At 40.2% G+C, this 14,941-nt stretch overlaps 1 protein-coding gene across 1 annotated transcript; it reads left to right on the plus strand.

The window, feature by feature from the left end:
- Positions 1-4,808: 4,808 nt before the first annotated feature.
- Positions 4,809-7,822, plus strand: LOC124698475 (calmodulin-binding protein 25-like). The gene is made up of 2 exons (XM_047230958.1): positions 4,809-5,979; positions 7,774-7,822. The coding sequence occupies exon 1, from the start codon at positions 4,956-4,958 to the stop codon at positions 5,775-5,777; it is 822 nt and encodes a 273-aa protein (XP_047086914.1). The 5' UTR covers positions 4,809-4,955; the 3' UTR covers positions 5,778-5,979; positions 7,774-7,822.
- Positions 7,823-14,941: the final 7,119 nt, after the last annotated feature.

A 14,941-nucleotide genomic window follows, 5' to 3' on the forward strand; every position in this document is an offset into this window, starting at 1 on the left:
AGAGTTTGCGCATTTGAGTTATCCATATAGTAGTTCAGATTCAAGAACTTAAAACACAAATAGTTGAAGAATACGAAAACATATGGAAATTAGATTAACTGCGTGAATAGATATGGGTTTACAAACGAGATATGTCTTTTCATTGATTGCAGGGAAGAAACCACTCCTCTTTTTATTCCGAGCTTAATCAAAGTAAAAGTACGTAACAAAAAAATATCAAGATATACAACACCAAATGCATACAAAATAAAAATATTTTTAGGGCGGTTCTAATGCGCAATGGATTTTTATTAAATATGTAGTCTAAGTTTATAGTATTGACTTCAAGTAAAACCTATAATGCATGGAGTATAGATATAACTGCTAGAAGAACGGTATATGATCGAAAAGGAGATGTGATTGCAGTCAGCCATTCTGACCATTGAACGAACCAATCTTTCCTCTGTTTTATTTTCCACTAAAAGCTTAGAAAAAGGCAAATGCAAAAACATTCAAAGAAAACGACCTGATCTAAGAGCACAAGAAGAAAACTATGTCGGACCGAATGGACTTTTGACTAATATATCATTAATTATGTGTATTCCATAAATTCTAGAGATGTGGTCTTATATACAATTTTATTTGAATTTAACTGCAATAAATTTTGTGTGAATTAAAATAGAGAAAGAAACTATGATTAATCCAAGAATAGTAGAATAAGAAGAAAAAACTTGCTCATTTCAATTTATCGTAGGTAAATGTTCAGTTCGCCATGTTGACACCTTGAGTTCCATACACACAGGTAAATACACTACTTCACTCACGCCTTTTTTGTTCCTGTTCTATATCCGATTAGATATCCAACACCCAATAATGCTACTACCTCCATTTGTAAATTCATGACTCTTCCTAGAGACCATGCATTCAAACATTTATAATTTTGAATTCTAATATATAAAATAATCGGTAGGTAATATTACTATTAGATCTATCATGAAAACATTCCATAATATTGGATTTAATAAGTTTTCACTAATATTAACGTTGGAATTGTCAAAGGTACATGTGCCAATGGACAAAATGTCATCTACTTATGAGCGGATAGGAAGTACTCCCTCCGTCCCAAAATGTAAGGCGTCTAAGATTTAGCAAAAAGTCAATATATTCTAAGTTTGACCAAGTTTATACGAAAAATATGGATATCTACAATATCAAATGGACATTTTGAGAAACTATACTTTCTGGCGAATCTATTGATATTGATTTGGCATTGTGAATGTTTATATTTTTACGTATAATTTGATCAAACTTAAAATATGTTTACTTTTGACTAAAGCTTAGGCGCCTTACATTTTGGAACAGAGGGAGTATATCTTACATGCTAATGGTCAATGTTTTTTTGAGGCCTTGGCCTCACCACGTGGATAGGATCTGCAATGTTGGGATTCTAATGGGTTACTCTAACCATCTTCTAGGCAAGTAAAGTAGGTATTAATCTACTTATTTGAAGATATTTTTGATTATTTACGTTTAAAGAATAATGTATGAGATGCATAAAATAAGGTACACATTAAAGGATACAGTCTTGCTAATTGTTTAATTGATTGTATAATTTTTTTTTGCTATTAAATCCCCCTTACTTTGAATCTAGCTAGCCAGTCCATGTTATAGCTAAAAGTGTTTATAGAGTACATCATAAATGTCATAAAACGTGCAACTAAACAAACGCGGCAGATGTAAAAATGAGGAAAAAGTTATGATCTTTGCAGCAAGCATGCATGACTAAAGTTAATTACCCTAATCTCGTAGTACTGTGCATGACTGATCATTTTCCTCGGTATGTATGTAAATCCCCTTCTTCATTTTTCAGATTCTCCTATATGAGGTTATGACTGTGGTCTTAGAGCACAATGCACAAGCAAAACTAGTAGTACACATTAACATGTACTCTATAAATATTTTAACATGATGCACATCTATGATTTTTTAAAGGAAATTTTGAAGACGCACATGCAGTAAGGGTAAACTCAAGCACCTGCTACAAAACACACTATCTTCACGTAGTCAATCTATATCTATTTTTTTTTCATAGATTAAAGGTCCATTTTTTTTAAAATTGACTAAAGGCCCAAATTACCTGTGGTTGGATGGTTAGGAGGGCAGTGGCACCCCCAGCCCACCAGAGTTCAAATCACAGATTTGACACTTTGGTGTCTCATAAAGGCGGAATATTCTTCAGTGGGAGGCGACGTTCCCGTCGACAGCGAGGCGCCTTTGGTGACTTCGTCAATCTCAAGACCCGCCGGATCAGTTCTTCAACGCAGTCTCTTGGAGGTGCTCATAGGGGTAGGGTGTGCGTGTATGCGTTCATAGGGGTGAGTGTGTGCGCGTATGTATGAGCGTCTTTGATTGTACTGTGTTTCGCAAAAAAAAAAATTGATGGTAAAATACGACCTATACTAGTAGAGAGACGCGTGAGTGCATCATAAATATCACGCCAGCTGAAAAACAAGGACAGGTTATTTATGAAATGTCGTAGCACTTAATGTGTACTACCTCCGTTTAAATGAACAAAGCTTATATTTTTTTTTCCCAAAAGTTAAACTATGTAAAGTTTAACCAAATTCTTTGTTAAAAATCATTAATATTTACAATTCATAATCAACACCGTTAGATAATCATGAAATATAGTTTCATATGACATCTATATAATAATATAGTTCTTGATATATTTTTTAAAAAGTTCAGTCAAACTTTAGTTAGCTTGATTGTTCAGAAAAAAGGTTTTATTATTAGTACGGAGGGACTATTACTATGATCGCATCTTCCTATTCGATACATACAGCTAGCTAACTGCCGAACGGTATGGCCGTGAATCTGTTGACTACTCAATCAGTTAAATACGGAACAGTTCCAACAGCAAAATATAGCTAAAATTGTTCAAGAGGAAAAAACCTTAATAAAAGAAAATGGTAGGGAGATAGGTAGGCGGCTAAACCAAATAAGCTAGCTAGGAGCTAGGTGCAAGTATACTGTTTGTTGTGTTGCTAAGGGATGCATCCAACAGTGGGGGAGATCGATAGTTGCATCCAAGCTAATTAGCTATGGGTACTACTCTCACAATCACTGTCATGCTAGCCACATCCCCCTTTATATGCTGCGATAGATCTCGGCCCATGGACAGCATCTTGCCTTTTTGACATGTCCACGCACACAAAAGATATTTTCGTTAATAAGCAGCGCATATGGTTACACACAATAAAAAAAAAACAGAAACATATTAACTTATTTTGATTGCATTCGCGAAAACAAAACTTATTGTGATTGAGCAGCCAGATTTAACCATTATCATTTAGTTCAGACCAATATACATTTGATGTGGTCAACATGGAAAAGAATGGGACGATAACATGGATAATATTTAAATATTTCAACTTCTATGCAGTCAGCTAACATGGATATATGTAGTACGTAGTATAATGTTTTAGAGAAAATGCGTTATGTCCTAATTTAAATTAGTAAGACCTTAACATCCGAATCGAGCTGTAGGTAGGGCTCCATTGCTCCATGGTACATAGACACGATGTAAATAAAAATAAACAAGCAATTGAGACACGTGTTTACAGCGTACACTAGTTCAATCCAAGAAGAATGCAACATGGTCCAAGGATTTATGCAGTTAACAAGCCATGTCACCCGTTTATGCAGTAAACTTGTTCGAGTGCACCAATCAATTTTTCTGTAGCTTCACCTCTCAAATTCGAGAACAGAGAAAAATAGCCAGTGTGGCTTGAACATGCCAAATACTCCTCCGTTCTGTTTTAATCGACGCAGACGCACGCACAAAAACACAGCAGCCTGTTAGTGTTGGCGTCAATTAATTCAGACCGGAGGTAGTACAAATGTAGAGCCTAGGAATAAATGCCAACCAACCTTTGCAAAATAAATTAGGTCAATAAATATTAATCTAACAATGGTCGAGTTCTCGTTCCCGCTTGACACCCCTTCCTCTTTTCGAGGGGTGTTTTTGGGTGGCAACGAGATGGCAAGCTCATAGCGCCTCGGTTTTCCTTGGTAAGATGAAGATGGTAGTCGAGGTCCTCCTCCGTGTTGGTTGAGTCGTACATATTTGTGTTTTCATGCTTTGTGTTGTTGCTTGCGTCGTACATATTCGTGTTGGCATGCCGTTGAGTTGGCATTCGTTCTTGCGCCGCACTTCAGCGTGTGCCACTGTTCTAGCTTTGCTAGTTGCTGTACTTTCCAGGCCTAGTTTTACTTATAATATCAATGAAATGCAACGCTCTCTACTTTTCATGAAACAAGTCAAGTTTTTGAAAATAAACTACGAACACTACTCTTTGAAAAAGGGCTAACTAGTGTGATTGACAAAATCATATATGATGTTCATGTCACAAATTATGTCTCTTTTGGACATGCATAAATCAGATATGTTGAAATAAAAAAGTTCAAAGATCTGACCAACATAATATTTTGCTGTTAAATTGCTGGTCAAATTATACCCCTTCAAACCATGTAACTATTTGCTCAAAATGACCTGTATATTGTGACACAGGCAGAGTTCGATCTTGACAGCGTACATGTATGCATTGATACCACAAAAAAGATCAATTTATACTTGCTAAAAGTAATAAAATTTCCTTAATACAGAAAATAACACCTACAACGACTCTACCTTTTGTCCCTCCAAAATTGACCACAAAGGCACAAACACCTCAACAAGAGCAAAGAAAAGTAGACCCAAGAAAAAAGAAAAGAAAAGTTGGCAGCTTCTTCTCCTCACGGCCACCACTCCCCATATCTCCAGTCCTCATCAACCTTCTCCCCCATCTAGCTTGTTCATCAGCAATCCACCCACATCAAGATCTCCAATATTCCACACCAAACCCTATCTATCTACCAGTCCATCCGGTACACACCTCTCTCTTCTTCCTTCCCTGACCCCCATCGATCGTTCCATGGCGTCCACCACCAGCGACAGCCTCCCCTCCTCGCCTTCCCTCCCCGGCACCGGCACCGGCACCGACCAAGAATTCTCGTCCATCGACCACCACAGCCTCTTCCTTCCGTCCTCCTCCTCGCCCGCCAGCTTATACCTTGATCACGATTCCTCTTCCTTCCACGGCTTCTTCCCCACCTCCTCCCCCACCCACATGCCACCAACGCCGGCACCGGCTCCTCCACCTCACCCGCCGGCGGCCTCAAAGCCGCCCAAAAAGCGCCCTAGAGCATCCCGCCGTCCCCCCACCACTGTGCTCACCACCGACACTTCCAACTTCCGCGCCATGGTTCAAGAGTTCACCGGCTTCCCGGCTCCACCCTTCGCCGCCGGGCCGCCCCCGTCCGTCCGCCCTCGCCTTCTCGGAGGCGCCTCCGCCTACGGCCCATCACCCTTCCTGCTGCGACCGTCCCCTCTCAAGTATCCGCAGCACAACCCTGCACTGCTGCCCTCCATGGCCACTTGCACCACCACCGCTACCCTAGCTAACGACGCTACTACCAGCGGCGCTGCCAACTCTCTCATGGACGCGCTCGCGCTGTTCGCAAGGAGCAACGCGATGCCAAGCGCCGCCGCTGCCGCTGCTACGACGGCCAGCGGATCAGGTACTGCTGATCAGTACGGCAGCGGCCACCACGGCCACGCCATGGGAGGTTTCAACTTCAACCCGTTTGACGACTTCGAGGCTGCGACGGCGGATGGCGAGAAGGCGGCGAGCGGCGGCCATGCTGGGTTCTTCTCTTCCTTGGGCGGCGCCGGAGATAAGTACGACCGGCACTAGCTGTAGCTAGTACGTAGCGTACGTACCTAGCTCTCTTTCTCTCTGCGTACGTGTGAGCGAGCTGATCGATCGACTAGTCTGCCTTCTGTGATCTGGATGGAGATTAAGATGGAGGAGCAACTAGCTAAGTGTGGCTAGCTTCTACTACTTGGCCACTACTACTATTGGCATTTGGCAGGCTGCTTACTTGTGACACAAAAAAGTGAGTTTTAATTCCTTGTTTTTTGTATGATGCGTGCACATAAATTTGGGTAATCTTTTTGAAGTCTCAGATCTCACCCATGTTGAATTTTTGAGTGGAAGTAATACATGCATTCCCTTGCCTGATTTTATGAATGCTAGAATATATGTTGTACACTTTTATTTTGTTCGGTTCCCATCGCTAGCCGAGGAATTGTCCTTGTCGAGATGAGATGAAATGAGCCAACTCTTCTCCTGTTCTCCTTTACCTTTCGGCTTAGTCTGGATCGATCTATTCCGTACAGTGGAAGATATATATGCTGTCTTTTTATGTGTCATTGAGAATTGGATTTGTAGGATGGCTGGCTAAGCAATCAGCTCATCTTGTTTGTAAACACTTTATGTATTTCTATGTACTCTTTGGTAAATTATACTATAAAACTCATGGAGAAGTTCAATACGAATGCATGAACTTATCTAAGTACATTGTGCTCTAGTCTTCTGTTGAATTTATTCATGGTTACTTTCACAGGCAATAAGATTCAAACACACAGATGTAAATATGAATGTGCACCGGGGGAGGGAGAAGACCCTCCACCTAAATTATATCTTAGTATTAGTGCCGTACTTATCCAAATGTAAGTAAGATGGATTGTTACGCAGAACCAACTAAACAAAGTTGTATTTTAGAAGCCATATCAGACAACAATTTTCTAGGCATAGAAGTTGCCACAGTTAGTTTTTACGCAATTAGATATTGTAAAAATTAGATGGGAGGAAATATTTGTTAAAAGTTCAGCGATCAATGCCTGCATCCAATAATGATTACCAGAGCTCCTCTCTCTATATACTAAATCAACATAGTGCGACCAACGATAGGCACACGAAGGAAACTTGGCACATCTCGAACACCATGCCATGGCCATTCTGATCAACCTAGCCATGGGCATATGTACTATCCATTTTGCAATCTTGTGTCTAGCCTACCAGCTTCATGGTGCATTCATATTTTAAACTCAGGTTAGATGTGTTTCACTCCAAGACCTAACCCTCCGCATATTCAAAGTCCAACTGATTGTTTGTGCATATATTCGACACCAGATTCAACATATACACGTTCTTCCTCTTTTTTTTTTTTAGATTTTGTTTTGTTATATTCCTTGCATACATGTATGCATGCATCCTGCTATAATTTCCTTCATTCTCAGAGAAGTTTTTTCATTATTATGAACTGCTATTTTTATCACTTATTATTTTTTTACAAGTATCGCCAATATGTTCAAGTTAAAAAAAAAGTCCATAGTACATGCATGCTTTAATTTAATTGGTAATTTGGCCACATTGGAGATTATGCTGTTTTATTACCTAAATACTAGCTAACTTTTATGCTAAAAAAATACTAGTTAATGTAACTACTCCCTCCGTTTTTATTTACACTGCATTTTGGCTTAAGTCAAAGTCAAGGTTTCTCAAGTTTGATCAAAGATAAAGCAAAAAAAAATCAACATCTATAATTGCATATTTACATAACATAAAAATACATTTTTCAAGATGATTCTAATGGTATTAATTTTATATTTTAGATATTATTATTTTTTCATAAATTTATAGTCAAACTTTGTAAATTTTGACTTTGACTAAACCTAGAAGGTAGGGTAACTGTAAACAGAGGAAGAACATTCATTTTTGGAGCTCCTACTATTTTATCCCTTAGGCACTTTCTTTAACGGGTCATTACGTATTGTTGCACAATACTAGCATACTCTTTGAATGTAGTCTAAATGGACCTAACAAAATCTTTTTCGGTGCATTCTAGATCAACAAATTCGCCTTGGGAAAGCAAATAATCACGACTAGGGACTCTCTTACTGAAAGTTAGAAAGGCAGTACTATAGCATATTTAATCAGAAATTATGTATTGGGGTCGACGTATAGCCAGCCATTTACCATTGGTTGGGAGTATGTACTTGAAAGATCTTAAGTACAAACAGTATGCCCATATGCTCAACTATTTAATTCGGCGTACTTTGTGTCATCACGTGTGCATAGGTAACTTATTTAATACTTGATGTACGCATGCATAGTGCTACCCTTTTCTCTCTCTCTCTCTCTCTCTCTCTCTCTCTCTCTCTCTCTCTCTCTCTCTCTCTCTCTCTCTCTCTCTCTCTCTCTCTCTCTCTCTCTCTTCTTCTTCTTCTTCTTCTCTCTCTTCTATTTTCTGGGTTATGTATGAACTATAATAAAAACTGAAAATCGAAGTGTTCACGTAAGACAAAGCCACAAAGGTATCAAAATGATTCTCTCTTCTTTTGAGATCGAGGGTGCTGTATCAAAATGATTCTCATACCTATTTATTTATTGCAAACTTTTAGCACAAACTTTAGTTTCATTTTTTTTTAATATAAAGCTGCTCGGGACATACAGTGTGCTACAAGGAGACAAATGGATGAGATGATCATCTTTTGTACCCTGAAATGATGAAGTTTGCTGATCTTGTTGAGAACAATTGCAGAACGCAAGGCCAGAGGCAAGTGGAGAGTACTTTTGTATTGCAAATAGTACGGGTATATACACATTGTCTTAAGTAATACTAATAAATAGACAACAAAAAGTAAAACTAATTTAAAAAATAAATATAAGTATTAGATGGAATAAAATAGGAAGAAAAAAAAGGAAAATATCATATGGCGCAAGGCAAAGGGAAGAACGCACGGCAAAGGCGGCGTTGCCGTGCGCCCCAGCTGCCCGCACGGCAAAGGGTGAGGCACGGCAATGCCCAGTGTCGTTGTCGTGCATCAAATCTTTGCCGTGCGCTATCTTGGTCCATTGCCGTGCGCTGTCTTCCGCCATTGCCGTGAAACATTTCTTTGATGTGCGCTCTTGTCTATCTTTGTCGTGGCCCATTTTTTTGCCGTGCGTTTTATTCGGTGTGCACGACAAAGATTAGCTGCACGGCAGCGCCCGTTTTTCCCGTAGTGGGATGATCCGCCTCCATTTCTTTTTGACAAAAAAAAGCATATACGTGTGCATGAATACCTGTTATTGCATATACCCTGAATATGGATGTAGTACATAGAAAATATTTTTTTTCTTGAAAATGGAACTAACAAATAATTTTTTGCTAACATACATGAGCATGTAAACCAAAAAGGTGAAATTGGAGATCATTGGTTAACGTCAAATTATCTATATGGTCGCTCTGCTGTAGGATTTTTAGCAAAAAAAAGGACATCATGTATTGAAGAAATGAAAGAACGATTGATAATCATCCATAGTTACAAAGAACAAAAAAGTAATAGAAAACATATATTGGTCTTTAGACCACCTAGCGATCATTACATACACTAGCGCGCGCCGCCTTCCTCGTCCCTCCGTCACCGGATCCGACCAAAGCTTGTCGTAGTAGAACTTGGTGTATTAGACAAACGGGAAAATCTCAGCACACCAGAGAAGCAACCATCGTCAAAGATGAGATCCGTAGATTGGAAGAGGTAGACCTAAAACCACACAAACGGAAAAGAAAACCGATTGGGTCCGAAGAGATCCTGGGGTGTCTCATTTCTTAATAGATATGTACACGTGAGCAACAATATATATTTATCGTAGCTAATCTGTTTCATTAGCTTACCAGTTTAGCTTTTTGTGAGTTATCATACATGCTACGCATATCTATATCTTGATGAACTGCGCGTCTGGCAAAGGTGTCATCCATACAAAAGAAATCCATGATTGCATCATCTAGCATTGTTTGCCACATACATCTGTCTCCTACATATGGTCTCCCCTACCTCATCTACTCAAAAGGGAAAAGAAATATTACAAAACAAATCCGGAGCTGTGACTGTAGTGACTAAGAAATATCTGACTTTCACCTACCACGGAAGGATCCAAGTTACACACTTTTCACACCGAAACTGAGCTGCAACATCATGCATTCTGTATATGTTAATAACTTTACAATAAATTCCATATATGTCTTCATTGCATATGAAAAGACACTGCCATCTTTCAAACTGTCATTAGTAGAAACTAGAAGTGTATATCTAGCAACTCCAACAACTGCAAGCACAAACTAGTCGTGGCAATACTTTCTGAGGCATGATAATAGATGCCTGTGTGAAATTAATGGTGCACATTTTCTTTCACCGGAAAGCGAACTATTTTGTTTTCTCCCTCTCTCTCTGCATCAATCATATAAATTCAATGGCCTAATTGCTCTAAGTAAACAATCCTGCAAGTATCCCATGATCAGTCAATCTAGAAGTAGCTAACCCAAACCCTAATGTGTGGAGAGAGAGAGAGAGAGATTGTTTGGTACGTAGTAGAAATGTCAGGCGGGACAAGATGCAGGATCGGGAATGCAGCCAGCACACCTATAAACCCATCAGAAAGGCAGGGGCCTTTTCCACACAAGGACTTGCAATTTGAAAACTCATCCGCTAGTGGATGAACAAATCGATTGCGCTGGACCCACACGGCCACACCGACCTCTCCCTCTAGACGTGTTCCTGTGATGATTGCCTACCCCTGAATCCGCCACTACCATAGGCTAGGCTACTATATATAGCAGCATCTTTTGCAGATGGAAATGATGATGCCCCGTGCGCCTTGGCATATTTGCACCCTGGGCTCTTTTTTTTTTTGAAAAATATTATACTCCCTCCGATTCATATTAATTGACTTCAATATGGATGTATCTAGAACTAAAATGTATCTAGATATATCCATATTAGAGTCAATTAATATGAATCGGAGGGAGTATTAAAAGACAGCAGACCGTCTCATTAAAAACCTTCCAGCCTCCTTAGGTACTCTGGAAGGAAAAGAGTGTGTCTGGTACCTGCTGCCCACCATCACAGTAAGGTTACATCATTCACGAGCTTGCTGAGAATAAACCTAGGAGGCTCATCGACCCAAGTACAAGAATTACCTGAACTAAAAGCAACTCTAGCAAGCTCGTGTGCTACCTGATTAACTTCCCTATTACAATACTCAATAGCCACATTGCCAAAACCACTCCACAGGATACTACAATCATCATAAATTGCCGCCGACGAAGTTGCTGAAAACCCCCCATTCTTCATAGTCTCCACCACTTGACCACAGTCTGTTTGAATTGTAAAATTTTGAATACCCACCTGTTGTGCCAAGGTCAGACCGTCTCTGAGTGCATAGGCCTCAGCCATCGGAGCATCCACCACATGAGGTAAGAATGATTGCATAGCTGCAATACAACTCCCCGTACAATCTCGAATAACAATTCCTGTAGCACCCCTCCCAGAGTTAATATCAAAAGATGCATCAACATTTACCATCAACATTCCCTCCAACGGTTTCTTCCATCCTTCTCTTGGTTTCACTGCGGGTTTCTTTAAAGCATTCATATAATTGTGAGCTAACACCCGTATAGACATAGCCGATCGGAAAGGAGTTTGAATAGCCTCTCCATGCACAACTTGCCGCCTTTCCCACCAGATATACCAGCTCGCTATTAGTGTAATTTCTGCAAACCCGATATTGTCAAGTGCTGAAACCCGGCCTCCTCTTCTAATAACTTCCTCAACGACCACCGAACCTGATCTATCAACATTTGTAATGCTTTCTAGAATTTCTGACAAACCAAGGCAACTCGAGACCTCTTTTGCTCTTGCACAAGAAAATAACAGATGCTTTATATCTTCACAACTCGAATTACATATCGGACAGCCTCCCATGTTTCCAATATGTCGATTCGCTAATACCCCTTGACATGGGATCATTGCATGGAGCACCCTCCAACCAAATATTTTTATTTTGCTCGGAATTTCAAGGCTCCATAGCTTACTCCACACGTCATTGCTTGCACTCTCCGCAATATTTGTGTTTCGATTATTCCGACCAAACTTGTAATCCCATTGACAAAAGTAGACTGACCGTACAGAAAAAAGGCCCAGCTTATTATGATGCCGCGCGACCAGATCCTCTCTATTTGGTGTCAAAGGAATTTGCAATATTCTGTGAGCATCGACCGGCCAAAAAATGTCTTCAATGATATCCTCATCCCATGACCCATCTCTAGGATTGATCAAATCTGAAACACGTGTAAGAATATTTGTACCTCTCGGAGTCATAATCTTCAAACTGTGGCTTGAAGGAATCCAGCTATCCTCCCAGATATTTATCTGACTCCCATCCCCTACTCTCCAAATACACCGTTTCTTAAAACACTCCATACCTGCAATAATACTCTGCCATGTGAAAGAAATTCCCCTCTTCAGAGTTGCCTTCAGGAGACGTCCATCCGGATAATATTTTGCCCTTAGCACTCTTGCACAAAGTGATCACTCAATAACCTCCAGACTTGCTTTGCTAAAAGATTCAAATTAAAATAATGGAGGTCCCTAAACCCCATACCACCACTACTCTTCGGAATACACATTTTCCGCCAAGCCTTCCAATGCATATGTTTCTGCTCCTCCTCATCGCCCCACCAGAATTGAGAGATAACATCAGAGATTCCTTTACAAATGTTCTTCAGAATTTTGAACACCATCATAGCAAAAACTGGTATCGCTTGAGCAATAGCTTTTATAAGCACTTCCTTCCCTCCCAAACTCAACAATTTCTCCTTCCAGCCACTTATTCTGGCAATTACTCTATCCACCAAGTGTCTAAAGCACTCACTTTTATCAATTCCCACCATAGCCGGAAGTCCCAAATATTTGTCATTAAGTGATTCTGTTAGAATATTCAGAATTTGGCAAACTTCGGCCCTCTCTTCCACCATAGTATTCGGACTAAAGAAAATACTTGACTTACTTTCAAAAAGTCTCTGGCCTGAATTAGCACAATACCTATCAAGAATATCCTTCAGTTTCAGAGCGTTTTTCCTATTAGCATTCATCAAAATCAAAGAGTCGTCAGCAAAAAGTAAATGAGAAATCATTGGTGCATCACGACATACCCGCACCCCTTCTATTTCACCTCTCGACTCGGCTCCTTAAAACATGCTCGATAGACCTTGTGCCACCAGAAGAAATAGGTAAGGGGGTAAAGGATCCCCTTGTCTCAGGCCTCTCGATGGAGTGAATACCTCAGTCTCCATTGAATTAAATCTAACATTGTAGTGTACTGACGAAACGCAAGCCATAATCAAATCCACCCATCTCCTGGCAAAACCCATCTCCAGCATAATATTTTCAAGATAACACCATTCGACACGGTCGTAGGCCTTATGCATATCAAGTTTGACTGCACAAAGACCTCTCTTCCCTTTCTTTTTCTTCATCGCATGAATACTTTTATAAGCAACAAGAATGTTGTCTGTAATCAATCTTCCTGGCACAAATGCACTCTGGTGGTCGCTAATTATGTCAGGAAGATAATTCTTCAACCGATTAGAGAGCATCTTAGAGATAACCTTGTAAACCACATTGCAAAGGCTTATAGGCCTAAATTCCGTCACCTTCTCCGGATTCTCTATCTTAGGAATTAGAACAATTGTTGTATTGTTCCAACCTTCTGGAACCGATGTATTATTGACAACATAATGGACTTCTTTAATCAGATCATCACCTAGCATCTCCCAAAATCTCTTACAAAATACTGCATGAAGCCCGTCCGGTCCAGGGGCTTTCAAATCGCCTATATGAAAAAGAGCCTTTTCACCTCCTCGGCTGTAAAAATAGCAGTAAGTCCTCGATTCACCTCTTCAGTTACCAACTGATTGACATCCTCAAATACATTATCCTCTGGATCAGAAACCTCAGAAGTGAATAAATCAGAGAAATAATTGTAGACAACGTCACACATTGAATCTCTATCCTCATGCTTGACCTCATTATCATCCAACAGAAATTTAATGGTGTTTGCTTCTTACTTTTTGAAGCCATCCTATGGAAGAAATTTGCATTTCTATCTCTGTGTTTCAACCAATTTGCACGCGCTCGTTGCACCCAAAACATCTCTTCCTTCTCCAACGAGACTTCAATTTGCATTTGAATTTCTTTCTGTGCTGCCAAAGCAACATCAGTCATGGGCCCTCTTCTGAGTTGTTCAAGATCTTTTTTCAGCTCCCTTAATTTCCTGGCCGGCCCCTTGAGCACCTCCTTGTCCCATATGTGCAATTCAGAATGCACGTCATTGCATTTTTCCATAAGAGAGGGGTTTGCCCTTTCCCAAGCTTCTTTAACCATTTCCTCCACCGCATCCTCTTGTAACCATCTTGCCTCAAACCGTTTTGGATTTTTAGAACTTGCATGAGATTGAGCTAAATATTCTGTATCAACTAGCAACGGTCTATGGTCTGATCTTGTTGTCTCACTATTAATCAGGCTAGCAAAAGGAAAGATAGTATTCCATTGATCATTAATAACACCACGGTCCAATCTTTCTCTTAGTTTCCCTCTTCGCCACGCGAAAAGGTCCCCCACATATCCCATATACTCCAAGTCACAATCTTTTAGAGCATCATGAAAGGCTTGCATCGCCTGCTGAGATCTTGGCCGACCCCCTTCTTTCTCATAATTAAATAGAATTTCATTGAAATCCCCCAAAGCAAGCCATGGCAATGCCATCTGACCATGAAGAGTACGTAAAGCATCCCAAGTGACATGTTTCTGTCCCCAACCTGGTTCACCGTAAATACCAGTAAACCTCCAACTAATGGCATCATCAATCACAACATCAATATAATTCTTAGTGACCCCTTTTTCAATTATCTTAACATTGTTTCTCCAAAGCATCAGCAACCCTCCACTTTGACCATTATTTTCAAAGATGATTGAATGATCAAAACCCAATTTCCTCCTCAGATTATCCACCCTTGTTTTTTTCCAAATGTGTTTCGGACAGAAAGAACACATCAGGTTTCAGAAGCTTCTCAAGGTCGAGAAGCGCACGAACTGCCCGACGGTTACGCAAACCGTGGCAGTTCAAGCCACATAGTTTCATTGCTCCCGGCGATCCTCCATCCGGGAGGTCTCCGATCCCATTAATTCTTCCAC

This window comes from Lolium rigidum, chromosome 3, assembly GCF_022539505.1.
Source record: "Lolium rigidum isolate FL_2022 chromosome 3, APGP_CSIRO_Lrig_0.1, whole genome shotgun sequence".
Classification (NCBI taxonomy): domain Eukaryota; kingdom Viridiplantae; phylum Streptophyta; class Magnoliopsida; order Poales; family Poaceae; genus Lolium; species Lolium rigidum.

Excerpts from the sequence above, each read along its gene's own strand:
- LOC124698475 (XM_047230958.1), top strand. The coding sequence starts at position 4,956 with ATGGCGTCCACCACCAGCGACAGCCTCCCCTCCTCGCCTTCCCTCCCC.